The sequence below is a fragment of the Sarcophilus harrisii genome, chromosome 4, assembly GCF_902635505.1.
Source record: "Sarcophilus harrisii chromosome 4, mSarHar1.11, whole genome shotgun sequence".
NCBI classification, from domain to species: Eukaryota; Metazoa; Chordata; class Mammalia; order Dasyuromorphia; family Dasyuridae; genus Sarcophilus; species Sarcophilus harrisii.
This window is the reverse complement of record NC_045429.1, coordinates 24759960-24786712: the sequence shown is the minus strand read 5'-3', so window position 1 is coordinate 24786712 and position 26753 is coordinate 24759960. Positions and strand designations below refer to the sequence as shown.

The 26753-nt window shown below is 49.8% G+C and overlaps 1 protein-coding gene across 3 annotated transcripts in view; it reads right to left on the bottom strand.

Moving 5' to 3' along the window:
* EPS15 (epidermal growth factor receptor pathway substrate 15) overlaps nucleotides 1-26753 on the bottom strand; it is a 118707-nt gene that overhangs the window by 22946 nt on the left and 69008 nt on the right. For all 3 annotated transcript variants that reach the window (XM_031969136.1, XM_031969137.1, XM_031969138.1), the window contains 3 exons: nucleotides 26310-26466; nucleotides 20860-20945; nucleotides 7680-7752 (listed from right to left, as the gene is read on the bottom strand). In XM_031969136.1, coding sequence (XP_031824996.1) covers nucleotides 7680-7752; nucleotides 20860-20945; nucleotides 26310-26466 — 316 coding nt within the window. The remainder of the gene's footprint in view (nucleotides 1-7679; nucleotides 7753-20859; nucleotides 20946-26309; nucleotides 26467-26753) is intronic.

Here is a 26753-nt window from a genome sequence, read left to right as displayed (position 1 = left end):
GACACTGGCCATGTAAAGAGAAGAGCAACTACACTAAATGATGGTGCTTGAACCTGGCTCTGGTCTCCCTCTGGCAGGAGGCCGGCCCTTCCAGTTCCAACACTAGCTAGAACCTCCTGCTACGGGTACTTTCTTATACATACTCAGTCTGTGAGGGCAGCCCTGCATTGCCTTTCTTTGTGTCCCTATCAAGTGCCCAGCCCTTCCCAAAGGCTCCCTTCTTTCTCCCGATGACCTCAGCACGAGCACACACCTGACTCATACAAGGCGATCAGTAACTACGTGCTAACTACTGATGGGAAGGCACTTCTCTCCTGCTCTATAGAATGAGAGTCTATACAAGATCAAACTTTTTCAACGTGCTGGTTACAGAGAGAATTCTTTTATCCCTTCTCTTTTTCCTCTTTGTTAAAAGGGATGAAAGTAAAAAGACCCTTCTTATACAAAACTATTTGTAGCAGCTCTTTTTGTTATGGCAAAGAACTGGAAATCAAGGGGACGCCCGCCAATTGGGGAATGGCCGGTACATGGATGGAATGGAATATTACTGTGCCCTAAGAGTGACGAGCAGAAAAGTTTCAGAAATCTGCAAAGACAAGAAGTGAGCAGAACCAGAACGCTGGACACAGTACAGATCAACCAGGAATGGCTTAGTTATTCTCACCACTTCAGTGATCCACGATAACCTCAAAAGCCTATCTGCTTCCAGAGAAAGAACTGATAGTGTGAATACAGACTGAAGCATATTATTTTTCACTTTCTTATGTGTTATTGTTCGAATCTTCGTGCACAAAATGACAAAAATGGAAATGTTTTACACGATTGCACATGGACAACTTACATTAGATTGCCCGCCATGTCTGGGAATGGGGAAGGAAGGGAGAAAGGGATAGAATTTGTCATTCAAAACTTGTTCTTAAATGTAATTGGCGGCAAAGAGAAATATTTTTTAAAAATAAAAAGGACAGTTCTCTGGGAAGGAAGATACACTGAGAAATACTGGAGAAGTGAAGACAAAAGATATCTGTATTTCTATACAAAGCATGTACACACACACTGTTTTCTAAATGTCAGATGTGACTGTTGCCTTCACACAGGGAAAGAAAAGTTCTAATATACTTAAAGCTTGAAAGTGTAAGAATAATCAGCAAAAACCTGGAAAAGTCATCTAATCTTTTTTTTTTTTTAATTTTTTTTATTTAATAGCCTTTTATTTACAGGATATATACATGGGTAACTTTACAGCATTAACAATTGTCAAACCTCTTGTTCCAATTTTTCACCTCTTACCCCTCCACCCCCTCCCCTAGATGGCAGGATGACCAGTAGATGTTAAATTAGATACACAATAAGTATACAAGTCATCTAATCTTCTTAAGAAATAAACAGGTGCTGCGCTTTCCCACACAAACTGAAATGGTGGTTTTGTGTGTGTGGAAGACAGCTGGTCCAGCTCATGCATTAACCTGTGTGGACAATGGTCTCCCCACCCCCAGAATCCCTTGTCCATGGACTAAGGGCACGAGTTCAGATGGGCCCCTGACTAACGGGGTCACTTCTCCACAGCTCCCTCTCCCTCCCGAGATTAGAGACTCATTACACTTATGTGTGTTCCTCTGTGATCTAGCAGCTGCATCTGCAGTGAGAAGCATCTCAGTGACTGTCACGGGACTTCACGGGAACAAGGAGAAGGAAGAAAAACCTAATTATCTAAGAAAGCTGAAAGTGGATCTGATGACTGGGGGGAAGAGGGGGGTGTCATATGAAAGTTTATGACAATCAGCGCTTCTTAAGTCCTTTTTTCTGAGAGTGAGAGAATTCTCACACACACACACCCCCCCCCCCCCCAATCAAATTTAATTAACATGACTCTGAGCCCATGAGATTTTCACCTACTGAATGCAGGGAAATTGGGGAGCCAAAGAAAACCAAAATCTGTTGAGAGAAGCTAGAATACATGTGCTAACAGGAAAAGATTCAAGTTGCTTCCAAAATTATTCAGAAGCCCAACCACATGGCAAAGAAACTTGTAAAGCAACATCTACATAATGACATCCTCTGATTATTTTTAATCCTCCTTATTCTGGGACAAATTCTCTGATCTTGACGTGAAGCAGAGAGAGCAGATGCGTACATTTCCTTCCCCAGATCTATCTGTGTGGGGCAAGTCACCTTAGCAACCACCAGCATGGACCATCACCCCCCTTGTTCCTAATTGTCAGGGCTGACAAGTGCATCCTTCCGGAGGGAAGGCTGTAGGCCTCCGGCCTGTCCTGTTCTAGTTCTTCCAGCTCAACCCCCAGCTTGGCCGTCCGTGACATCCCCCACAAAAGAATGACAATGACTAGGGTGAAAACAACTGATGCTGGCCCTGCCACGATGCAAAAGCAGCCAATAAAAATGGTCCCACGGACCTGCAGAGAGTGGGGCGGGGGCAGGGCAGAATTCTTTCTGCTATTGGGGATTTGTAAAAGGAAACGAGTCTCCCATCCGGAGAAGGCTGAACACCTGCCACATTCAGGCGGGAGGGCCTCTGAGAATTCAACAGGCCCAAAGGGGGCTGCAGGGAAAGTTACCGCTGACCCTTCTCAAAATGGAAGTGAGGCTACGTCCCTAAAGCTTCAACATCCCTACTGGGGCCACATAGTACGGCAGCCCGGCCCCTGCCCTGCACCCTTCAGGCCAGCTGACCCAGGGCCCACCTCCCACCAGCGGCTGCCTGGCGGCTTACCTTCATGCTCACTGTGATCCCCCTCCTGCTCCAGGCCTGTTCTCTCCTGGCCCCTGGATGACCAGGGCCCACTTCTCCCCACGCTGTCTCTCCCACAGAAGGCCCGGTCATGTTTCTATCTGTGCTGTTGTTGTTCCCAGCAGTTTGCACGTGCCTGGCCCGCAGTGAGCCCTAATTAAACGCTTGCTGACTCACTGACCTGCCCATGGTTGCAGCCTTAGGTTAAGGGAAGGAGTTGGGACTCGACCTTTGAATCCATACCTAGCACCCATTCTTTCCTTTCTACCAAACCAGTCTGAAAAGCTGCTGGTGCTCTCATCCTGAAGCACCCCAGAAAGGGGGCTGAGCATGGGGCCTTGCCTTTCCCAGGCGTGGGAGGAGGGTGATGGCAGATGGAAGCCAATTTCTCTTCTTTCTCTAGAAGAAAACTGATTTAAATGTCTCAATACTTGACCCACCTGTGCAAAAAGGTTTTTAGCGGACCTTTTTCTAGTGGCAAGGAACTGGAAACTGAGTTCCCTCACTTGGGGAATGGATGAATAAGTTATGCTATATGAATGTTAGGGAATATTATTGTTCTGTTTTTTAAAGTTACATGTTGAATTTACTATATGCTTAAAAGGAAAAGCAAAATATACATAAGAAATTCACATACAATCTCCTGCAAAAACATTCATTTTACTTGATATTTAAGGTTAGAATAAAAAATATTCTTTAGGGCCCCTTCCCCCTTCTAATGCCACATTTTTGGCATTTCCTATTTTTTTTCAAGCTTTTTTATTTTTGAAACATATGCATAGTTTTTAGCATTCACCCTTGTGAAACCTTGTCTTCCAATGAATATGATTTTTCTATAAGAAACGATCAGCAGGATGATTTCAGAGAGGCCTGGAGAGACTGACAGGAACTGATGCTGAGGGAAGTGAGCAAAACCAGGAGAACACGGCAACAGAAAGATTATACAATGATCAATTCTGACAGAAGTGGCTCTTTTCAACAATAAGACTGTTTCAAGGCAATTTCAATAGACTTGGGATGGACAAAACCATCTGCACCCAGAGAAAGGACTATGGAGACTAAATGAATCACAACATAGTATTTTTACCTTTTTTGTTGCTGTTTGCTTGGATTTTTTTTCTCATTTTATTTCTTTTTGATCTGATTATTTTTTGGTGCAGCATGATAATTTGAGGAAAAAATATGTATAGAGAAAAGTGTACATGTTCAACCTATATTGAATTACTTGCTGCCTAAGGGAGGGTGTAGGGGGAAGGGAAGGAGAAAATTTTGGAACACAAGGTTTTGCGAGAGTGAATGTTGAAAACTGTATACATGTATTTTGAAAATAAAAAAACGGTCATAAAAATAAAATAAATGTTTCAATATTTAAAAAATTATACAGAAATATTCATCTTACTTGAATTAAGGGGTAAGAACCTGGCCCTTTGGGGACTCCCCCAAAGTGTGGTTGCTTAGATGTATTAAGACAATGGCCTGGACCCTTTGGGCATTCAGGATGGTGAGCATGGCTAGCCCTCCTCAGAATCATGGTTTTTAAAACATAAAATAACAGGATTACAAAGGAAACAAATTATGCTGAAACATAGCTATCAAATTCTTAGAACAACCCACAGATCTCGGAATCCATGACTGGGCTAACTGAATTTGAGAATGGAGAATGTGACCCCAAGAGATAAAGGGCCTTATTTAAGATCCCACAGGATGGCCTCAGACTGACTTGGCCCGGTGACTCCAGGCCTTCTTGCAGCCCCAGAGCTTTCTCCCCTCTTTCAACAGGACTCTAACCACCGTCTGTAGCGCTCGCTCACTCAAGGTCCTACGCCAGACAAGGAAGAAGACCCCCCAAAAAGAGGGGAAGGTGTGACTATGAAAAAAGATGGCTACACGAATCCCCAAGTGTGGACAGGCCAAGCACACAGCCCAGTGGCTGCTACAGGGGCCGCCAGGAGGGTAAGCCCCCCAGGAAAGCCGGTCCAGAGAAAGGCCACTGAGGGGAGCGCAACCTCAACCAAATGCTGGGCCCTCTTTCTTCAAGGAGCCGAGGGGTGGTTGTGGTGAAGAGGGATTAGTGTTGGAGAGAAAGAATGGGGGCATTAAGCAGAAGTGACAGAGGTAGAGTCAGGCTCGATGCCCAGGAACCTGAAATTAAGACTGCCCTCCAGGGTGGGCAGGAAACAAGCAAAAATGGGCCTGGCAAGGGATGGCCCCAAGGCATGGCGGGAGAAGCCTGCAGATCCCTCCCAGCCAGATCATAAAGGACAATGGGGCCTGACGCCGCCCTCCAGGCAGCTTCTGGGACCCCAAGTTTCCTCAGAAAGTTACTGGGAGAGCATGGGCAGGACCTCTGGGGGCCAGACGGCATGGGGTTGGCCATGGTGGGCGGTCCCCCAGGATGGGGGCTGATCCTCAGCTCGGGTTCCAAAAGCATGTACAGCCCTTGTGCCCCAGTTGGGGCTTGAACCCAGGTCTGTCCGACTACTGGTTGGAGAAAACAAGGATGGGTGGGAGGGAGGAAGTTTAGGGAAGACAGTGAGTCAAGAGTGAGCAGTGAGTGTTATTGCAGAGCAGGCGGCCGGGCTCCGAGGCAGCCTCAAGATGCACCAGAGAGCAGCTACTCCCACCCCTGCTACAGATGACAAAACTGAGGCCGGCCCTCTCCACCGCATCCCAGCAGCCTCCCTCCCTCCCTGGGGCTGCCAGGTGTGGCTTCAGGAAAGCACTCAGCCGCCTCCTCGGCCTGCTACAGGCAGGGGTGCGAGGGCCACAAGGGTGACCCTGGCTGTGGATGCTCCAGGAATGTCCACCAAGGCCCAGCCTCTCCTTCCCACATGCTGCGCGCTTGAAGTAGTGGGCGCATCACAGTGGGGAAAGGGCGCCCACCTGCCCACCAGCAGCCGAGGGGAAGGGGCTCGCCTTCGAGCCCGGCCACGGCCATGCTGCCAGATGCAGTCCGAGACCCAGCTGCAGCAGGGAAGCCCAGCATCCCTGTGGCTTGTGAAGCCGGGGAGACGAGCTTGTCCAGAGGTCTGAGGGAGGCCCCCGGCCAGCCCTGCCCTCGGGGAGCATCTGGGCATTCCGTCTGGTCAGAAGGCGGAGGGGAAAGGAGGCACGCAGGTGACACAGGGCGGCCACATGACCCTCCCCTGGTGCCAGCTCACCACAGAGATTGGCCCAGGCCCAGGCTGGGCTTTATGTACTGAAGCTAAGCCCTTCACCCTCCTCTGCTGCCCTTGTGCTGGTGATTCTTTCTGTACCACTGCTGCCCAGTTTGCCAGGGAGCCAGGTACAAGCCACTGAGGCACCAAGCTCCCAGGGGGGGCATCTCGACTTCCTCCATCAATCACACAGGGATAAGAAAGCTGAAAACATGCGCACCTGGAGGGCTGCTGGTCAAGCAGGTGAGAAATTTCTAGTCAAGGTTTAAAAAAACCCAAATAAACATTCACCACTTTTATAACAACAAGAAAACCAGCCCCCGAGAGCCTCTTTATGCCCCCCTATTGTGACCCTGGACAAATGTGTCTTTATCAAATAGATACTCATTGCTCTAGTCAAATGGGGAGGGGGAAGAACAGGCGGGAACCACCTTTGGATGCATTTTGCTGCAGTGATTGTCTAAATTTAGAAATGGATGGGACGAGATCAGCAAAGATTGATTCCTTCCATTTCACAAAAGGGATTTCTCAACCTTCTTCCCTTCCTGAGAGCTTCTCTGCATGTTGAAAAATGACTGCTCCCTCATACATGCCGGCGACTTTTCTCTGTGTCTTAAGGGGCTCAAAAACTCCCCACAAATACATCACTGGGGTTTTCTCTGAGCCAGTGAAGATGCTAACGATAATCTTGATTTCTGCATCACCTTTGGGTGCTGGTCAAAGCTGTCAATGACCTCTCCAGCCAGCCAGAAGCCCTTTCTTCTCCCTAACCCTGAGGATCCCAGAAAACTCATTCCTACCCCCCTCAGCAGCACATTCAGGCCACGGCCTCTGGGGAATGTCCTACATAAACACCCACACAATGACTTGAAACAATTCGAGTTCTCCCTCATCTAAACTGTGAATCCCATAGGGGAACCAAGCTACAGAAAGGCCAGAATGGATGGGGTCTGAAAGGAGAGCAGAGAGCGAAGAGACAAACAGCCAGACACTTGCTGCCCATCTACTCTGTCCATGAGTAAGATCCCATCTGCCCTTTTCAAAGCAGGAGCCCCCCAAAAGGAGGGGTGCCTCTTCCCATTGCCAAATGCAGTAAATACCCCACCACCTCCAAGCCTGAGATGTCTCTCTACATGGCCAGAAGGAGCAAATATGGATGAACAGACAGATACACATACGGTCCCCTCACATGCTTACTGAAAACCCTCCCCCTTCTCGGATATAAGAGAAACACAAATTGGAGGCACCCCGGCTGACTCAGCCAATTTTCAAAGGTTCTATATGATGATTCCTGAGCCTTTTCTTCCATGATGGATTTAGTTGGAGAAGCTGTAGCCTTTGAAAATACATGCTGGGGGGCAGGGTGAGGGAGCACATGATCTCCCGCCCATCAATTTCTCTCCGAGAAGGAGGAACATGATTGCTCTGCGCCTCCATCACTCTGCTCCATTGTACGCAGGTGGCAATGTTTGCACCACACAGGACAAAGCCTCCCTGGAATGATCTACCTGCCAACCCTCCGGACATGACTGGAGAGCTTAGACTAGAGGCGGAAGGAGCAAAGCCCGAGACCCGTTTTTCAGCACCAACACCACCTTCCAGACCAGAACCCGGACCCCCAAATAGGGAGCAAAAGAGGAACTGGTGTGTTATGTTATAGTCAGATGCTCCCCATCCCAAGTCACCAGCTACACAGAAGGCTGATCCCTCAGCGGGAAGCCGCCCTCTGGGGAGCCCCCCCCCCCCTCCTCCACCCCGGCCCTCACACTTACCTGGACCTCACTGGTCCTCTGCCTGATATGTTCTTCCTTCTCCTTGAGATCCTGTTCCACGTTGTTCTTTTCCCTAGAAGACCAGCAAACAATGCAAGAATATCTGAGAACATCAGCTACTGCGGGCATGGTCATCCACCCTCCGAATCCAGAATCGCCTTTTAAATACATGGTGACACATGAAATTGTACAGGGAAGAGCAGATTTTCTACCTTCCTCTGTTTAGGGATTGGAAAGCTACATAAATGGGGTTTTATAAAAACAGTTGGCTCTCAAAATTGTGGTGAAATAGGAAGAGAAGAGATTAAAAAAAGGGAAGGAGGAAAAAGATAATCAATGAAATACTCAGGCTTGGGTGAGCTCACTGTTGCTATGGAACTCTTGTCTAATGAGAAATGCTGGGGAAGGAGAGGGAGGGGCTCCATGAGCTCTGGGCAGTTAACCCTGAGAAGCCCAGAGAAACCAGCTGAGGAACAGCAGCTCAGGAACAGCACTTGCTCGGGCTCCTTTAAAACAGACTTGTTTGCATTTGCTAATTTTAGAAAACACCAAAATTTTAGACCCAGATTCCAGGAGCTGTCTGCTCCATTCTATCTGGAATGATCCCACTAAGCTGTTATCAAGAGGAAAGGGGAACTAGAGAACCTGGATTTTCATTGATAAAAAGCACAACAAACTAATAGGGAGCACTAAACCAGAAAAAAATCACCTCACCTGCAGTGAACTTTTCTGCTCGGTACCTCTGCTCCCCTTCCGATACAGAGGTCATCCGCATCCCGAAAGCCCTGCTCACTGACGCAAGCCACTCAGAGACGGCTTCTGAACGAGCCCCACCTCAGACATAATGCCCCACTCAGTACCACAAAACCAGTCCCGGTCCGGTTAACTGCTGAGCAGCCACCGTGTGCCGAGGGTGATGATCTAGGATCTCCTGCCCTGAGAGGAGACCAGTTTTCACGACCCCTCAAGATTTCCCTAAGCAAAGGTGCAGCGGAGCAGACTGTTTCTGCCCTGGCACCAGGGCCACAGTGACCAGCAGGCACCTAATGTCATTTTGGGGCAGGAAGAACAGTGGCAGGATGGGATTTAAATGATGCTGGTGATGAAGGCTGCAGGCTTCCTCTCAAAGTTGGATAATCTTAATAACCGTCCCTGCTGACTCTTCTTGTGGTACTGAACATACTGTGAATTCAAATCTCAAGTCGGGCCTGATCACCCCACCCCAAGCTGCAGTCCTCGAAGCCATGGAAGGCTTGAGAGACTTAAGTAACACGGCTAATATATTTCACAACTTTCTGTCCATGAATTTTGAGCGTCTATACTCAACGTACCTAAGACTACTTTAAAAAAACAACCCAAACCAGCACCTGGGCAAGCTTTCTGTCTAGTATTCCTTTGGTCACCAGGGTGATTTTAAACAATCCCTCCCTGTCTGTATGGCTGCTGGGCAGTTTTGTCCCATCCCTCAATCTATTTGCCATGCATGTGAACCACTCCAGGGGCTTCCCTCCCCTCCCCATAATGCGCTAGGAAGACAGGAAAAGCTCGCCCATATTCTGGGAGTCACTCTGGAATCTTTGCCCCATTCCTGCTTTGAAGAGATGAGTCTTTTTGGTCTCGCTGCACCATGTCCAGAGGTACTGAGAGAGGCCAGCCCTGTGGGAACCCTTCCCTCCCCCAGCCCATCGCATCGCGTGCGAGGTCACGATTGGCTCGGCTCATTATTCCTGGAGACCGATGAGAAACCCTGCGAGGAAGGCACCACGGACCGAGACCTCAGCTTCTCTGAGTGGAGGTCAAGGGTGAGCCCCCACAGGACGGGCAGCCCTGCAGACCCCACACAGGGCTGGCTGTTGGGAGCGGACATTGACTGTCCGCCACCACAGCAACAAAGGGAAGGCAAAGGCAACAAGGCCCCATGAAGGAGATTCGCTCAAAGGAGGTGGGCTTACACATGGGTCTGAGCCGCCAAGGTCCTAGCCCAGACGGAGTCCACGGCCATCTAATTAAAGGCCACCTGGTCATCTGGGGGATGCCATCATGAGCCTCGGCCATTGCCCCCATCGCAGGCACTTCCCCCCAATAAGCTCAGGAGAACCTTTGCTCCTGGAGGGCAGGGAATGCCTCCAACACCCAGAACATGCCCGGCACACGGCAGCAATTAATAAATGTTTGCTGAATCAAGGGAACGCTTAATATGTGTGCACCAGAACAAAATGAAATGTTCAAGACACTAAAGTACCAAGTGAACTCGGAGCTTTTCTTACTGCCCGAAGGTGACAATGTCAGTGCTCAAGAGCCCCAGGATCGGGTACCTGGTGCGAGACAGAAGAGAGAGCCCTCCATGAGGGGGCACTAGGCCCCAGGGGCCAAGATGACTGCTCACAAGCAAACCTTGGGGTCCAAGAGGACCTCAACTATGGCCCAACAACTTTGTACATTCAGTCTTTTGAAAGAAAGGCACAGCTTGGACAAAAGATGCGGACACAACCTGAGTCGTCCCTGCCACGATGGAGAAGACCTGGCAGGGATGAGCAGAGGAGCAGGCCCACCACGGCCTCTTGCAGGCTGATCCGCTAGGAGCCCTGCCTCCTCCTCCAGGGCTTCTGTTCCACTCAAGCTACTGCATTCTCTGTGTGGCTCATGCCTCCGTCTCCACGCCTTTGCTCACACACTTCCCTCTGCCTGCAGGACTTCTGTGGCCAGCCTCCCCTGCTGCTCCTCCAGCCCCTGAGTGGGCGGCCTCCCCTGCTGCTCCTCTGACCTCAAAGTGGTCAGCTTCCTCTGCACCTCCTCCAGCCCCAGAGCGGCCAGCCTCCTCTCCTGCTCCTCCGGCCCCAGAGCGGCCAGCCTCCTCGCCTGCTCCTCCAGCCCCAAAGTGGCCGGCCTTCCCTGCTGCTCCTCTGACCCTAGAGTGGCCGGCCTTCCCTGCTGACGTCCTGTTCTTCTGGCCCCAGAGCTTCTGCCTCCTCGGTCATCTCATCCAACTCTGTAGGCACCTTGTTGATGTGTGTGCCCTTCAAGCATAATTCTGTATCCTAGTCATGGGAATACATATGTCACCAAATCCAAGGGGCGTCAGTCCATGGATCAACTCAAAACCTGGTGCTCTGGACACTGAAACAGCTTAATCAGTGCTTCTTGAAAGGTGCTGTTATCAGTGCTTCCTGAAAAGTGCTGTTGGGTAATATTCATATTCTTTCCTAAGTTATGGCAATATCATGAGATACAGGAGGTAAGACACCTGAACTGACAGATCCATTACTAAAAATAAACGTTTTGGGATGTCATAGTGCCGAGATCTCTCACTGTGCATGATCTTACCCTAGAAGTAATCAAGGACTTGGACCAAAGCCCATTTCCACTGACCTCCCTTGTAATTTGTGACTTCTGCCGATAGTGGTGGCCCTTTTAGCTCCCAGCAGATTTTCCCTCTAGATCCCCTCTTCTCTAACCTCTTCCCACAGAGTTAATGGTACATAAAACTTCCAACTCACAGGCACAAAGGACACAGCATTTAAAGGAGACTGAATTGGCTCAAAAGCAAATAATCCCTCTCATTTACAGTAAAGTAAGCCATCCTCTTTGCAAACAGTTACCTGCTTTGTACATTCAGTCTTTTGAAAGGAAGGCACAGCTTGGACAAAAACAGGATATGGCACTGATTCATTTTGGGCCAAAGCTTTTCTTTTTTAATCCACAAAGGGAGAAATTTATCCTGTGGTGAAATTTATTTCACACGTAATATGAGATTGCCCAATCTTGTGCCCCAAATACATTTGTCTGAATTGTGAATTTTAAAAAATGATTCTTTTTGTAAGACTGGTGCTATCACCACCACAAGTACCCTGCTCTGTGGGAGCCTCTTGAGGTGCAACGCCAAGAGGTAGGAGACCCCAATTCAAAACTCATCTTGGCCACCCTGGGAGCTTTGGGTTGTGGCGATGAGATGCTAAAAGAGTCACTGTCCAGTGTTGAAAATTATGCCCCCAAGGCAGGAAGAAGAGTCCAGCATGCTGAAAAAAAGCCTTGGATTCGCAGTGACGTGTGCGGACTTACTCTGTGCTAGGAAGCGCCAAAGACACAGCCCAAACCATCCCTGCCATCCCTGGCACCAGACTACAGGAGGGGCATGTCTTTTACCCGGCTGCCCCAGGATTTTGTTCTCTGTTGCTTAGTCTCTATCCTGGAAACTTGTTCTGTGTTGCTTAGGTGTAACAAGTACTTACTATGACAGCATCTTTATCTTCCTTCAGTTTTCATGGATCAACTGATTGTTCATGGATCCAAAGGAAACTGAAGACAACTGGCTGTATAAATAGTCCAGTTACAATACGTGTGTCCGGTGTAGACAGTTCCTACTATTTCCTTTCATAATCTGCACTATCCTGTAAGGATAATCCTTTTGTAATTTCTGGTGACAACGACCACGATCTGAATTGTCACCTTACTTTTCACCTACAAATCTGCAGGGCCCACCCATTTGTTCAATGCTCCTTTTTCACTGATGGCCTAGTTCAGGTAGACGTCACTCACAAAGGGCTTTTTGATTTCATTCCTGAACTTTAGTCATTTCATCGACTCCACCCAGAGGTACACCACTTTCCATTATCGTTGATAAATTAGGTACCTGATCAAACAATTCCTGATTAATTGATCTAATGGTATATCTTTACTATTCCTTAGTGGAATGATGTCTATTTAGTCCAACATTATTTCTGTAGGTTTTTCATGTGTTTATCATGTGTCCTAAAGGATATCTGTTTTTAATTTGGTAAGAACGTGTTAATATTCCTATAGCTGCTTTAGAGTAACTGGAGTTGTGTTTTTTTGGTCATAATTTACAGTTTCCAAAAGTAGACCATAAGAGAAAAATTCATATAACATTAATGAAGATATTTGTGTACATGACTTGCTTTGAAAACATTCTTTCCATTCATTTACTTGATTATAAGGTTCCAATAAGTCTTGACATATTCAGCTACGGATGTATAATAGTTAATAATAATTATGATTATTGTTATTGGAAGACATGTAGGTCTGGGCAATTTGTAGGCAGTAGGATGAGGGAAAAGAACAAATAACAGTGGTCCAGTTACATGGGAATGGCAGCTCTGGAGCCAGGGAGCTTGGGTTCAAATTCCACCTTTGTGGTTTGGCTCTTTCCGCATCCAGCGACCCATAATCCCAGAATAAAAAGAGTAGAGGGGAAGAATGGCCTCAAGGTCACAAGCAGAGAGGGTTGATGTGGACAAGAAAAGCCAGCTCTTCAGGAGGAATGGGGAAGGGAAGAGCAGCGCCACAATGGAAGCTTCAGTTTCTCATAGTAAGGAGGTAGGCCCAGTCTGAAGGGGCAGGGGGACTGTGAAGTAAATAAAGACATGGCCGACTGTGCTAAGCACAGAGAATCAGAATGTCTGAGCTGACAGGGTCCTTCGAGTCAGAACCCCTGCTCTGATCCCCTCCTGTGGACGAGGTGACAGAGAGGTTCTTCCCGAGCCTGCAGGCCTCCTTCTTTCCACCTCCTGCCTTTTCTCTAGTCTCAGTTAAACACACACTTTCTGGAAGAAATCCTCCTTAAGCTTAGTGATGTTCTCTGAAGAGTCTTTCCACTGATTCTTCCAATATCTTATTTCTACCTCCTGTTTACATGCTGGCTCCACCACTAGAATGAGTTCCTGGAGGGGACGGTTTGTGTTCTTTGTATCTCCAGCACTTAGCAGGGGGCTGGCATATAGTAGGTGCTTAATAAAAGCTTACTGCTTGCTGACCTGACTTGTTCAAGACCACACAGTAAATCAGGGACAGAAGCTGGTCTGAGAATGTCTAATCCCCAACTCACAGCTCTTTCTCCCAATACATTCACTCATCCCTTTGCAAATTCCAGGGACCTTGTTCCATTTCTTGGCCACCAAAGCACCAGCAGAGTGACTGTTAAAAATCATGGTTATGAAACATACTGGCAGTCTTCTCGGGAGGCCCACGTGTCCAGAGCCTGGGAACTGTGCACATTGGCGTAGCTTAAATGTCTTTGCTACAAGGAAGGCTTTAATTGTGAGTGGGAGGATTCAGGAGACATGACAGTGGGGGGAAAGGCAGCAAGAAAAAATTACTGCAAGTCTCAAACCAAAGGCAGTTTTTTTAGCCCCCCCCCCCCCAAGAAACTCAGATATTTATAACTGTTTCATTTGTCAAGTTTAGGGAGGCTTCTTTAGTCTCTTCCCATAGGCAATATATATTTTCATAACTTTGCCATCGAAAAAATCAACCAGTTGGGTTGAACGAAACTTTACACTGCCATCGTGGGCTTAGTAGAGATGTGAATAAGTAAAAAGCAACTGGAATGGGGTTTGCTCCCAAAGTCCCAGATGGTTCATTCCTTCCAAACCTTTCGGATATTCTGCCAAGAATGGCTGAGCAACAGTCCACTTTAGATTAAGATTCTATTTCTGAATGCATTATTTGGGGCATCTCTAGGGCAGGTACCAGCCTGCATTAGTAGCAGAACTTTCTTTCAGAGAGCTCCCTATACAAATGAAGTCACAAATACAGGCTGTTTAAAAAAAAATCCCTATTGTGCTTTTGTAGCTATGATCACCTCCTGGTAGTGGCTTCCTTGGGGTTACAATGACCCAATAAAATTAACCTGCAGGCCAGGGACTCCCCATCCTTGAACTCAAGTCAAGTGTTCATCCAATGAGGTACAAAGCTCAGGTGAGATCATGTTTGTACAGAGCTACAGAACAACATCCAAGAGCTGAACGGTCCCCCAGCGCACAGAGCAAGGGGGCAGGGGCCTGACTCCAAATCCTGCTTTCTCCACTTAGAGGCGACTGTTGTTATTGCTTGTCCTTCCATCTCCAAGAGGGCCAGGAAGTGGCCGTGACACATTGGAGGGAGCGAGGGATGGGCAAGGTTGCCGGCCAGACACAGATGAGGACGACTGAAAATGGCTCTGATGCAGCAGAAGACCGCAGCCTTTTTATTTTAACCTTTTTTTTTTTTTTTTTTTTTTGGCTGAGGCAATTGGGGTTAAGTGACTTGTCCAGAGTCACACAGCCAGGAAGTGTTAAGTGTCTGAGGGCAGATTTGAACTCAGGTCCTCCTGACTTCAGGGCTGGGGCTCTGTCCGCTGCACCACTCAGCTGCCCCGACCTCGGCCTTTTTAGCCTAAGGTTTTTCCCAGGTCTCAGTGAATCTAAGGCTACAGACACTCAGTGATTAAAGCTAAGTAAGAAACGAGGCAGAAAATGATCTCTTTTACTATTCAAAATAAATCAATCTATATCTACGTCTACATCTGTCTCAACCCGGGAGAAAAGCTCCAGGTTTCTGGCCAAAACAGAAACAACCATTATTTACATTCACTCTAAGCCAATCAGGGCCCACACAAGGACCAAGAGTTGACCAATCAACAAGGGCCAGCCATGTCCACTGTCCAGCCTTGCAGGTGTCCAGATACTTCCTGCTCTGTGACCTAGTAGCTCTGCCTGCCTCAGTTTCCTCAACTATAAAATGGGAATTTGCACCAGCACCAGCTTCCAAGGATTCTCATGAGAGTTAAACGAGAGGACATGCGCAACACTCTGCAAATCTTAAAGTGCTATATAAATTATTAAATGGCAGCTATAAGAATTATTATTCCATTTCTTCACTGACAAAATGGAGTCTATCTCTTCAAAACTCCTGTGGTGGTTAACTCTAAAGTTTCCTATTTTGGCGGTGGGGTGGGGGGAAGAGAAATAAATCACATATGGAAAAAAGGCTTCTATTAAAAATGTGAAAGAGTCTTAGAATCAGAAGGACCCCGAGGGCCATCAGGCCAATCTTTGCCCAAAAAGAATTTCCAATATGGCCAAATGGTCAAGCAGCCCCTGCCTGGACAACTTCGGGAAGGATTCGGAGGAGGAGAGCTGAAGCAGGAAGTGGGGGGGACCTTCCATCTGGCCCAAACACCTCATTTCCAGATGAGAAAACAGGGGTGCAGAAGCAGGAAGTGACCCAGCCAAGATCACACAGGCGCCAAAAGCACAGGTAGGACCAACCTCAGGGGTCCTCATACTTGAAAAGGGAGGGAGGCTGATGAAGGCCCCACATCCGAGACAAAAGGAACTGATTCCAATCGAGAGGAGCGAGTCATTCCCTCCCAGAAGTTGAAGGAGTTAAGAGAGTTACCGATCCAAGCTAACCACAACCATCGGAAGGAAAAAACAACAGTACAGGCACCAAATCACCGATGAAAAAGGACACGCAAGTTACAGCAGCTCTGGGGCTGTCGGGTGAGCAGAGGACAACGACGAATGCTGGGGGCACAGCGGAGCCGGGGACTAGTCCTGGGGGCAACACGGGGCTGTACCTGACAAGTAACTGAGCTCTGACTCAGCCACACCGGCCCCAGGCTTTCCGAGGAAGAGGGGAAAGATCCCAAGTCCCCGAGTGCCGACAGCCGCTCTTTGGTAGCAGTGAACCACTGCACTCCAGGGGTGCCCTCTGGGGGGCAGGGCCACCCGAACGCAGGCATTCCAAGGAGCAGAATACAGCCACACCAGGACCAAGGACTGGACACTTGGCTTCAGACCCGTGTGAACCGAGACAAAGAGCAGAAGCACTAATAGGATGACACCGCCCAGGAAAACCCAACGCCCCAGACCCTGATGGGAGCAGCGCTAAATCACCGTGCCGGAGGCCTGAGGAGGATACCCCGAGATGATGGGTTCCAGAACAGAATGATCCAGGCCAAGGCGGGAATTGGTTCTGTTGAGCAACGTGTATTTGTTACAAGGGCTCTCCCATGGGTCCTTTTAAACAACTGCTCAACTGGGGGGATGGTGGGAAAGGGAAAGAACTGCCTGTAAAAATTAGTTTTTCTAAAAAAGAACAGGGTGCAAAAAAACCAATCTAGTGTCCCCCCCTCAAGAAGCAGCTTTTCCTTCTACAGCTCTTCCAAGCAGCCCCCCACTCCCTCCTCCCCTCCCTACACTGGGTGACAGTGCTGAGTCGGCCACTTCTTGGCCTTGGCTTTGGGGCCTTAAATTCCCATCTCAGCACTGACATCTGCAAGCTCCCCCAGGGAGCTTCAGCTTCCTCATTTGTAAAATGGAGATAACCCCTGGACTCTCTGCTTGGCCGGGCGGTCAGGAGGAAACGGACCTTGAAAGCCCCAAGCGTCCTCCTGGGGAGCCTGCTGCCCTCTGAGCCCCAGCAGAGTCTTCCCCAGGGCAGCCTGGCTGGTTAAAAAACAAAACAAATATATTTAGCAGCTACTGCACTCCAAGGGCTGGAGTGGGGAGGACGCCCGGTCAATAAAAGACAAGGTCTCAGAATTTACAGCGCTGTCAATGGGGCTGAGAATGCACACATGCGGCTAAAAATACACACCAGCCCGGCGGCCGAGGGCTCCTGCGGAGAGGCTTGTGCGGCCCGAGGCCCGGGGGCCACAGAGCAGGAGAACGCCCGGTGCACAAGGGGCCCTCGGCCGGAATGCTAAGAGAGGAAGGAGGACCTGCATCTAGTGGGCGGGCCTGCTCTGGCTGACATGTGGGGCTGTGAGCACAGAGCTGGGCCCTCCACCGGCAGGGCTAACCCGTGCCAGGCTCCCAGCCAACGAGGGCCCCAATCCCCACAACTAAACACCAGCCGCCCTGGTACCGATGCAGCTCTCTCAGCAGCAACCTGAGGGAGAGAGGGAGAAAAAGGAGGATGGAGGGAAAGAAGAGAGGCAGGAGAGAGGAAAGAGGGAGGGAGGGAGAAGAACAGGAGGAGGGCAGAAAGAAAGGCTGAGTCACAAGGCTTCTGAGCAGGGAGAAGCATCATTAATGGGAATGAAAATCAGTCTGCACCAAACTGTTAGACTAAAGCCGGCTGTGGCCCCCCCCAACACTAAACGTGGCTCTGCAGGGCCCAACACCCCCCCCCCTCGTCACACTGAACGTGGCCCCTCTGGGCCCCGACATGACCTCTCCTAACTGTGAACGTGGTCCCGCACTACAGCCCCTCCTGACACTGAGCTGAGTTTGAGAAGCCTCACGTGAGCAGGGGAAGAGAAGCCGCTGATGACATTAATGAGGGTGACAGGTGATGGGAATGAGAGTAAGTGAGAACACAAAAGCTCAGTGAAAATATTTCCCTTCCTGTCAAGTCATGAAAGAAAAGGCTCCAAATGCTCCGAGGGATTTTCCAGAAAATTACGTTTGCTCCAGAGCTGAGTCATACCCATCAGCTGTCCGCCCCCATCCCTGCTGGGCGACTCTGCCGCTGTCACTGGGGCTCGGGAAGGGTGCGATGCCAGCAAGGGGGTTCGATGGGACCACGGCCCAGCATTAACTTTCTCCCAACCAGGACGAGTCATTTTACTGCTCCTTAGAGAGCTCCTCAACTTCTGAAAAACTGGTATAAGGATCTTTGCCACTGATCTCACCAGGGTTCCTGAGAAAAGACATGGGCACTTTTTTTTTTTCTTTTTGCTGAGGCAATTGGGGTTAAGTGACTTGTCCAAAGTCACACTGCCAGGAAGTGTGAAGTAGACTGAGTTCAAATTTGAACTCAGGTCCTTCTGACATCAGGGCTGATGCTGTAAACACTGCACCCCCTAGCTGCCCCTGACATGGGCACTTTTCAACAGGGCAAACCATCTGTTTTCCCGAGGAGGAATACCACAACGGGCCTACCTCAGCTCCAAGCCTGGGGCGGCCAGACACCCAGCAGCCCCCTCTGCTCCTGAGCTATCCAGGAATGACAGCAGGAGGGACCCACTGGATCACAGGGTCACTCTCTCATTGCACATATGAGGAACCCGAGTCCCAGGGGGCACCCGCCCCATCCGTGCCAAGGCCAGTGGGAAGCCGGCCGGCCAACTCCAAGCGCAGCCTCTGCCCTCCGAGGGCCGACTATTGCGATGTGTTTGTACACAATAGAGGGTGGGGTTTCAGACATTACTGACGCCCCGTTGCCTACTGGTGTGATGATTGCCATTAAAGCTGCTGCCCAGAAGTCATTTATTAGTAGATGTCGTGAACTAGCTCAGCCCAGGATCGGTCAGTTCCCAGAAGTAGGTCATGGAGGGAGGGGGGGAACAGCAGAAGGAGGGGGGGCCCTCGTTAACCTGGCCCTGATAAAGGTCCCTGCTGGTCCGAGGGAGTGATGGCAACAGTGAGCTTCAGACACTGGGCCTTCCCAGACCAGCCGCCCCCCTTCCCTGCCTGCCTCCTACAAGTCCTCGCAGATCCGGCCCCACACCTGAGGCCTAACGCCTGCAGCAGCATCTCAGACGAGGAACTCTGTGGTCTCTGCTGCCAGGCTGTCCTGTGCCCCAACAGTGGCAGTGCCCCAGGGGGAGAGATCTTGGTCAAGAGGCTCAGACTATTCAGTGATGGGCCTTCCCAAAGGAGACAAAGCTGCCCCTAAGAAGAGGAGCTAACCGGGCAACAAGGCAGGCTGGCCCAGTAATGGCCAACCTGATCCAAGGCATCATGGGAGCAGGGTCAGGGAGCAGGGGAAAGGGCACTGGGCTTGATGACACCAAAGCTCAGTGAGGTGCCAGGCACACAGTAGGTGCTTAATAAATACAGACTGACTGTGCCAACTTTCATGCTATAAGACCCCAGGGAAGTTAGTGCCCTTCTTCTCAATTCCATTTCTTCACCAAAAAGGGCAGCTAGTAACAGTTTTTCTTGTGCTGGGGGTAAGCAGGGAGATAGTATTCTGATGCTTGTTCTTATAACCCCAGCCTGCCTATTAGAATCTATATTCTTGAAATGGATTCATTTCTAAGGAAGCAAGAGCATGAGAGAACACTCAGCAGTTGTGGAAGGAGCCAGATGATTCCACAAGCTGCCACATATGGAGGTTTATGAGAGGTAGGGGATTTACCCCAAGCAAAGTTCTTCCCATCAATGTTACTGAAGGACAAAGAGTTGGTTTTACATGAGGGCCCTGTCTGTCCTCACAGCCTAACCTGGGGGGGGGGGGGGGGGAGGCGCCTCCAGGCTCCCCCACCCCATGTCCTGCAGATAACATCTAGGAACCCCAAGTCCCAGTGAATTTCTTTGCTTTAAATCGAATGATTTCTTAAAATTCTAAACTGAAACACCAAATAAGATGGCACTTTCACACACAAGTTACAAGAGAAAGAGGATTACTTCCTTAAAAGGCCATGTTGTTCCTGAAGCATTTCACCAATGTACCCTCTGGCTTCCTAAGTTGTCCTGTCTCTCTCTTTTCCCTCCAGGTCTTACTTCTATTGCCTCCCTCATCTCCCACTCCCCCTACCTTAAAAACCGTGGGGAAGGGGAACAAGAAAAATAAATTATTTGTAATAAAAAATTCCATGGCTTCGTAGAGCCAAGCAGAATAAGTCCCACCTTGGCTGCACACTACTTGGAAGCCAGGACCAAAGAAAGGGCCCAGACATCGTATTTCAATCAATCTTAAGAGAAAACTGTTCCAATCCAGTCTCAGACACTTATTATGTGCTGCTGGGTAAGTCGCTCAAACCTGTTTGTCTCAGTTTCATCAAAAGTAAAGTCGGGGCCCTTGTATCAAACAAAGGTGATCTTTGGGACAAGTGTTCAATGCAGGGCCCGCATAGTGGAGGGCCTTATAAACGCTCATGTCCTTCTCTGCCCCTTCCCATATCCCTTAGAACCAGAAGGTGAAGTGGAAAATAGTAGGAGGGGAAAGGAGGACTTCGTTACGAAAGGGGACACTCCTCAATGGGGAACAACCCAACAAATTATGGCATCTGACTATGATGCAGTGTTTTTGCACCAGAAGAGACTCCCAGAAACTTGGGAAGATTTTGATGGGCCGATTTAGAGAGCAACGAGCAGAACCCGGGGGACAAAGAATGTCACAAAAACTAGGCCATCAAGAACAACATCTCTGAGGGATTCCATAAGAGTTAGGAATAGCTTTGATTCTATTCAAGTTTCTGGTATCCTACCGAGCCAGGAAAGGCCAAGTTAAGGGAAAAAATACAAGAGTTGGAGCCCACAAGTGCCCTGCTTTGGGAGCCCGCTGGCTCCACCACCCATCTCTGGGAACCTCCATCTTCTCCTTGACGCTGGGGTGATGCTGAGGGCCTGATTCCCGTCCAGATTGGTGAGGAATGATCCATGGGTCAGCCAGCATCAGAAAAAAGGAGAGAGCAGAAAGAAATTTGCTACCATCTTGTTCCACTTACCTCTGAAGGTCCATTATTTCGTTGTTCAGGGAATCGAGTTCCTTAATAGCAGAAAAATCAGCTACCGGACTCGAACCTACAAAGCTCTAGAAACAAAACACACACACAGATTTATTACCAATCCTAAGATAAAATAGCAGCTAGACACATAACGTTAAAGGCACAAGACAGACACAAGGTGGTGTTCCTTAGGAGGAGTAAACTTAGCACCACCAAAATAAAGACAATCTTAAATCGATAAGAAAATAACAGTCCCAAACCTACTCTAATTCTCTAGGCTGTGCGTTTCTAATGTTTTTGTGTCACCGAGCTCTTGGGCAGTCGATTGGGCAGGAGCCCCTTTTCAGAATCATGCTTTTTAAAATTGCATCAAAGCAAAATCTGTAGGATTATATACATGGGAAACCGATTCTATGGCGCTACACAAATGTCAAAGGCACCAGAGCAGGTGAAGAAGCCTTGTCTTGGGGAAAGGGGGTCTACTTTTGCTCTATAATATATATTTTATGAAATGAGCCTTCACTTCTGTCTACGGACCCCCGGTAGCTTCCCCCCTGACCACTTCCTCCAGGGAGGAGCAGTCACACAATGACATCACCTTTCTAAGTTCCAACTGTGACCCCTTTGCTCTCAAACGGTCCCGGGCTAGTTGGTCATTGACAGGTACAGGGTCTGCCCTCCCCAGTTTTTCCTAGGAGTACCCTAGATCTAGCTACTATCCCTGGCTCACCCTCCTTTGTGACTAAAAGGACATGTCTTAAGATGGTGGCTGAAAGCCTTGAAGGGGACAAGTCCTTGAGAGCCTGGATCCAACAGAAGACAGTCTGTTGTGGCTATTTGGGGAGGGGGGTTGTGAAGTTCAAGAGGGAAGGCTGGGCATGCGAGTGAATTCAGCATTTATTAAGGGTCTACTGTATACAAACCATGGGAGTCATGGCAGTCTGGGAGCAAGCGAGCTGGCCTCTGACTACAAGCCTTAAATCCTGGCCATGGGCCTGTGGCAGTCACTCAAGCTCTGCACATGGCACAGAAAGGGCTGACCTGCAGCAATGGGGACAACTCCCACCCAGGAGCACCCTGTGTCAAAGAAATCTCGCCGTTTAAAGCCCAGAGATAAATATAGCTGGGTGTTTTTTGTCCAGAAGCTCATAAAATGTGATTCTAAGTGATTTTAAGAGAAGCCCAGCTGTCTATATTTGGAGGAATACAATTCTTTCAAGTTTTTTCTAGCACCTATGTGCTAGAATCCTTCAGCGGCTCTGGAAGTGCGCCCAAAGGTACCGAGGCATCTGGTTGCTGCCCAGCTTTTCCAGCCTTTTCTATACCCAAACAGGTCCTGAGATTTCCCACCTCCGCGCCTTTGTTCACACTCTTCTGTAAGCCTGGAAAGGTGCCCTTTCCCTCTCTGCTGGTTCAATGACCATTCCTCTGAAAGCCCAACTTGAAGCTGCCTCTGTCACATAGACTCTCTGACCGCAGTCCGGAGGCTCCCCCAGGCCCAGGTATCATTGTCTGCCTGTGTGCCGAGTCTCTGACTCAGTGGCGCCTGACAGGGGCGCGCGCTCTGCGAGGGGAGAGGCCCCGGCTTCTCTGGACTTGCCACCTGCCCAGTGCTCTGCAGGCTGAGCATGCACCAGAGCACTTGTGGCTGGCTCTCAGAGCCTCGGTGTGCTCCGGGCCACCTTGGGGCTTAAGCCGCAGCAGCTCCCCGGCCGGGTCAAAGTCCAGGCCTGGGAGGTCAGGGCTCTGACTCCCACTGCCCGAGTGCCCCAGAGCCCTCTGGAGCCACCAGCCTCCTGGCGTGGGACCAAGGGCAGTCTCACATCAAAGAAGACTCACTTTAATATCCCTGATATCCCAGAAGGGAAGGGGGGCGGCAGCAATGCTCAGAACCTGGACTTTCAAGTGAAATGCAGGAAACTTCTTGGATATTTCCCCACCAAACCACAGATTCTTTGATTCTCAAAGTTGGATCATGTGGCCTGAGGCCATGTGAGAAGCCTCTCTACAGTAACCCTGAGAGGGACTCAGGTACTTTTGGTGACAGGGAGCTCACTACCTCCCCCAAAATATCTCAATCTATCACTGGGCCATTTCATTCAACCAGTATAATGCTGGTTATAATTTCTGAAGCCACAGGGGGAAATAAATGGATGCAGCTCTCACGAGATGCAGCTGGGAAATGATATGAGATCTATGAACATAGTTGAATGTTCAGGGGAACATGAGCCAACAGACACCTCTGCATACAGAGGGAGAAGGGAAAGGGGTGATGTGATGATGTCTGGCTTTTCTGGCTTTTCCCCATGCAGATCCTCCCCCCCCCCCCCCCCCCCCCCCCCCCCCCCCCCCCCCCCCCGCCCCAGTTCTTAGGGCGCCTGAAGTCAGACAAAGGGAGCTTGGAGCCATCCTGCCTTAATGGGGCCTGGCTGGGGACACTCTGGGAGGAACCTCAGGCTTCAAAACAGATACCCACAAACCAAAAAACATTACGTTCTCAAAAAGGCATAAAGTAAAGCTCTAACCTTGAGAGAGAGAGGAGAGTTAAGAAACTGAGAGTACAAGAAAGGTGCAAAGCAGAGGGCGGCAGAAGGGAGAAAAGGGTCCAAACTAGAAAAAACACAAAAAGGAAAGCAAACGTCACAAAGAGGTTAGGCAATGCTGAAAAAAAGGGAGCACTGTTTTCAAATCAGAACACACAGAGAAAATAGATATATTCTCAAAGTCAATGTAAAAATTCACTTAGAGATACAACGACTACATAGCCCAAACAGGTCAGACTCCATTTGAACACTGGCTGGCCAACCTCCTGCAAACCCTGGTCAATGCTGCAGTATGATGACCGCAGGGGAGGATGTGCCCTCGGGGTGGCATCCAACTGGAGGGTACTCTTGTGACCACTCCGTACTCTGTATAAAGCCCTCACTTTCCCCGCAGGAAATCCGGGCCTCTACCGGCCAGCTGACCCAGCCGAGTCACGCAGGCCTTAAGCGGAACGGCCAGGATCCCAATGTGCATCATCTCAGGTGGGCACTTTCCCTCCACGGAAAGCTCTCCGGTCCACTCAAAGGAAAGGGTCAGCAGAGCTGGTCTCAAGTCCCAGCTGTGACCATCTTGGGCCCCAGCCTCCTTGCTTGTTAGGGGAGAGTGTTAGATTAAGCATGGAACCTGAGGTGGAAAGTGAGATGGGAGCTCAGTGGCACCTGGTTCAACCACAACATGAAAGGAAGACCCCGACAACACAGCCCAGGAGGCAGGAGACCCCCTCACAAGGCAAGTGGAGCAGCAGCTGCCGGCAGACTCCCACCTTCAGTGCACCCCATCCCTGATGTCTAGAGACGGCCAGGGGGAGACCACCTGCCTGTGACACCTCTTCAGACACTGAAGACGGCTATGGCCCCCAAGTATCCTCCTCCTCTAAGCTCAACAGGCCAGGTCCTTCAGCCTACTCTCACGTGCCCAGGCTGTCTGCCCTCTTATGGACACTCTCCAGCTTATCCAGGCTCTTCTTAAAGTGCGGTGCCCACTACTGGGCCTACATGAGGTCTGAGGAGGGCAAGGCATCCTCACCCCAAGAAGCCTCGTGCCTCGGAATGAGCCTGAACGGCTGCCTCCTTCTGCTGATTCTTACTGGGCTGGAGGCCGCAACAGCTCTCGGATCTTTTTCAGAAAAGCCTTTCTTGCCCAAATTTAGGCTCTTTTCTTCGGGATTTCATTTTAGGAGATTGGTGCTTGCTCCAGCCCGCCAAGATCCTTTCAGATCAGCAGCGCACTGGCCATGCCCACCGTGCCCCGCAAACTTCCCCCTGCTTCGTTTCAAGGACTCTGCCAGGCTCAAGAAAACTGTCTCCAAGTCCCTGACCTGAATGCTCACAGCCCGGAGCTGCCAAGCACAGCCCCCAGGACTCCCGCCCTGGGCACCGGCCACTGACCCATTTATCACAGACTCGGGCCGCCCATCCAGCTCTGAATCCATTTAACTGAACTCTTCTCTAGTCAGCTCCCCCCATCATCTCTGCAAGAGAACATGGCACTTACCAAGAACTCTGCTATGAAACTGGGGAAATCTAGGACCACAGCATCCCCCTTGGCTAGCTTAGTTAACGGTTCCCAAGAGGAAACCAGGAGAAGCTGGAACATGCTGCTCTGGCTGGAGCTGGACAGGACGGGCCCTGCAGCCAAGGCCCCCACGCCATCCCTTCAGGGATCTGCTCCAGCCCTGGCTCCGGGCAAGTTCCCCGGTCTACTCCTGGCCCACTCTCTGTAACTATTCGGCCACCCCTGGCAGCCTACCGCAGCTTCTTCCCGGCCCTGAGGAGAGATCAGCTTATGAGATGATCTCTAAGGCCGCCTCTAGAGCTCCATAAACCACGAGCTCTCCAATGTAGCAAATGGAAATCATCTGGTTTTGCAGTTTGCTTTTTACAGTATCTATTTATGAGACAGGATTGGGGGTGAAGGAGAGATACAGCACGAGAGAAAGGCAGAAGCCAAGGCCTGGACAGACTGCTCAGGGGAGGCGAAAGTGCAGATAATGGAGCAGCGTGGACTGTGCTCAGGGCCACCTCTCCGAGTTCTGTTCACAGTCCAGGAATGCTGGGGAACCTGAAAACAAATGTAAACAACCGCCCCCAACCTCGGCCCTCAAACCCCCAACGTCATTATGTTCTGCAAATAAACATTCTCCTTGGAGGCTGCTTTCTCTGTAAATGAAGCCCCTCAACATGCTGTTCCAGAGAATCCCATTAAAAAAAACTTTGGAAAAGATGATATTTTAAGGTTCCAGAAAGTTAGTTAAAATAGAATATTTTCCTGTTTGACTAAATGAGTGTGAAACAACAATAATTAATACCTAAAAGCCAGCTCTCCCAATTCCCCAGACACCCGATATAGTAACCCGCCAATACCTACTTTTAAAGGCCCAGGAATGTGAATGGTCTGACCTTAGAAGGAAAACAAATGGTGGAAGAATACCCACTAGTACAAGCCTTTTTATGATGCTCTAAGGAGCCAACGGCCGGCCAAGCTCATGCTCAAAGGGCTTTGCAGACTGCCTGAACGAGGACAGGTGCTAAGTGGAAGGAAGGGGGGAGGCCACAAAGTCTGAGTTGGGCTTTTCCATTCTCATCTGAAATGCATGGATGGCTCTGAGGGCTCTTGGGAGGGCCAGGGCAGCCTTTATTCCTCCCCAAGAGGAGGTAGGAGGGACAAATGAATGGGGAAGCAGGCTTGCAGCATATAGACCAGCAGCATGTGGCCACCAGGCCCACATCCAGAGGCGGCACGAGGAACCTGAGCTTGGAGAACGGGCTCGCTGTCTCCTCTGTCAGCCCGAGCCGCCCCCTAACTGCATTTAGGGCTTACATTCCACTAACTCCCATGAATTTCCTACAAAGGCAATTAGACCTGGGCCCAGAACACAGTCAGTGCTTGTAGAAGTGAATTCTTACCTTTTGCAAACTGGCCCTATCGGACGGCGGGATCATCTCAGCAGAAAGAATCTGAGGAGGATCAATGCCCTTGATTAACTTCTGATTAATTAAGTGAAAAGCCAGAGCAAACTGTTCCTTTGAAAGTTTCCCACAGTCCTTTGTGTCACACAGTGCCCTGTACAAATCGAGAAGGAAAGCAGCAATTAGCTTCTGACAGCAGAGAAAAGCTTGTGCCCCTCTCATCCCTCCGTGTCCTGCTCACCGGGGCTGTAGGGTGGGGTGGCAGCCCACTGCTCGAGCTCCCCCCTCACCTCAGGCAAACAGGATCCTTCTCTTCCTTCAGAAGGAGCATGGCTCGACCCCTGCCCACCCCAACTCAAGGACTAGCTCTCCCGGAGAATCCAGGGCCCTTCTGCATCTCTGGCTCACTTCAAGGGACGTTCCAGAGCACAGACCACCCCA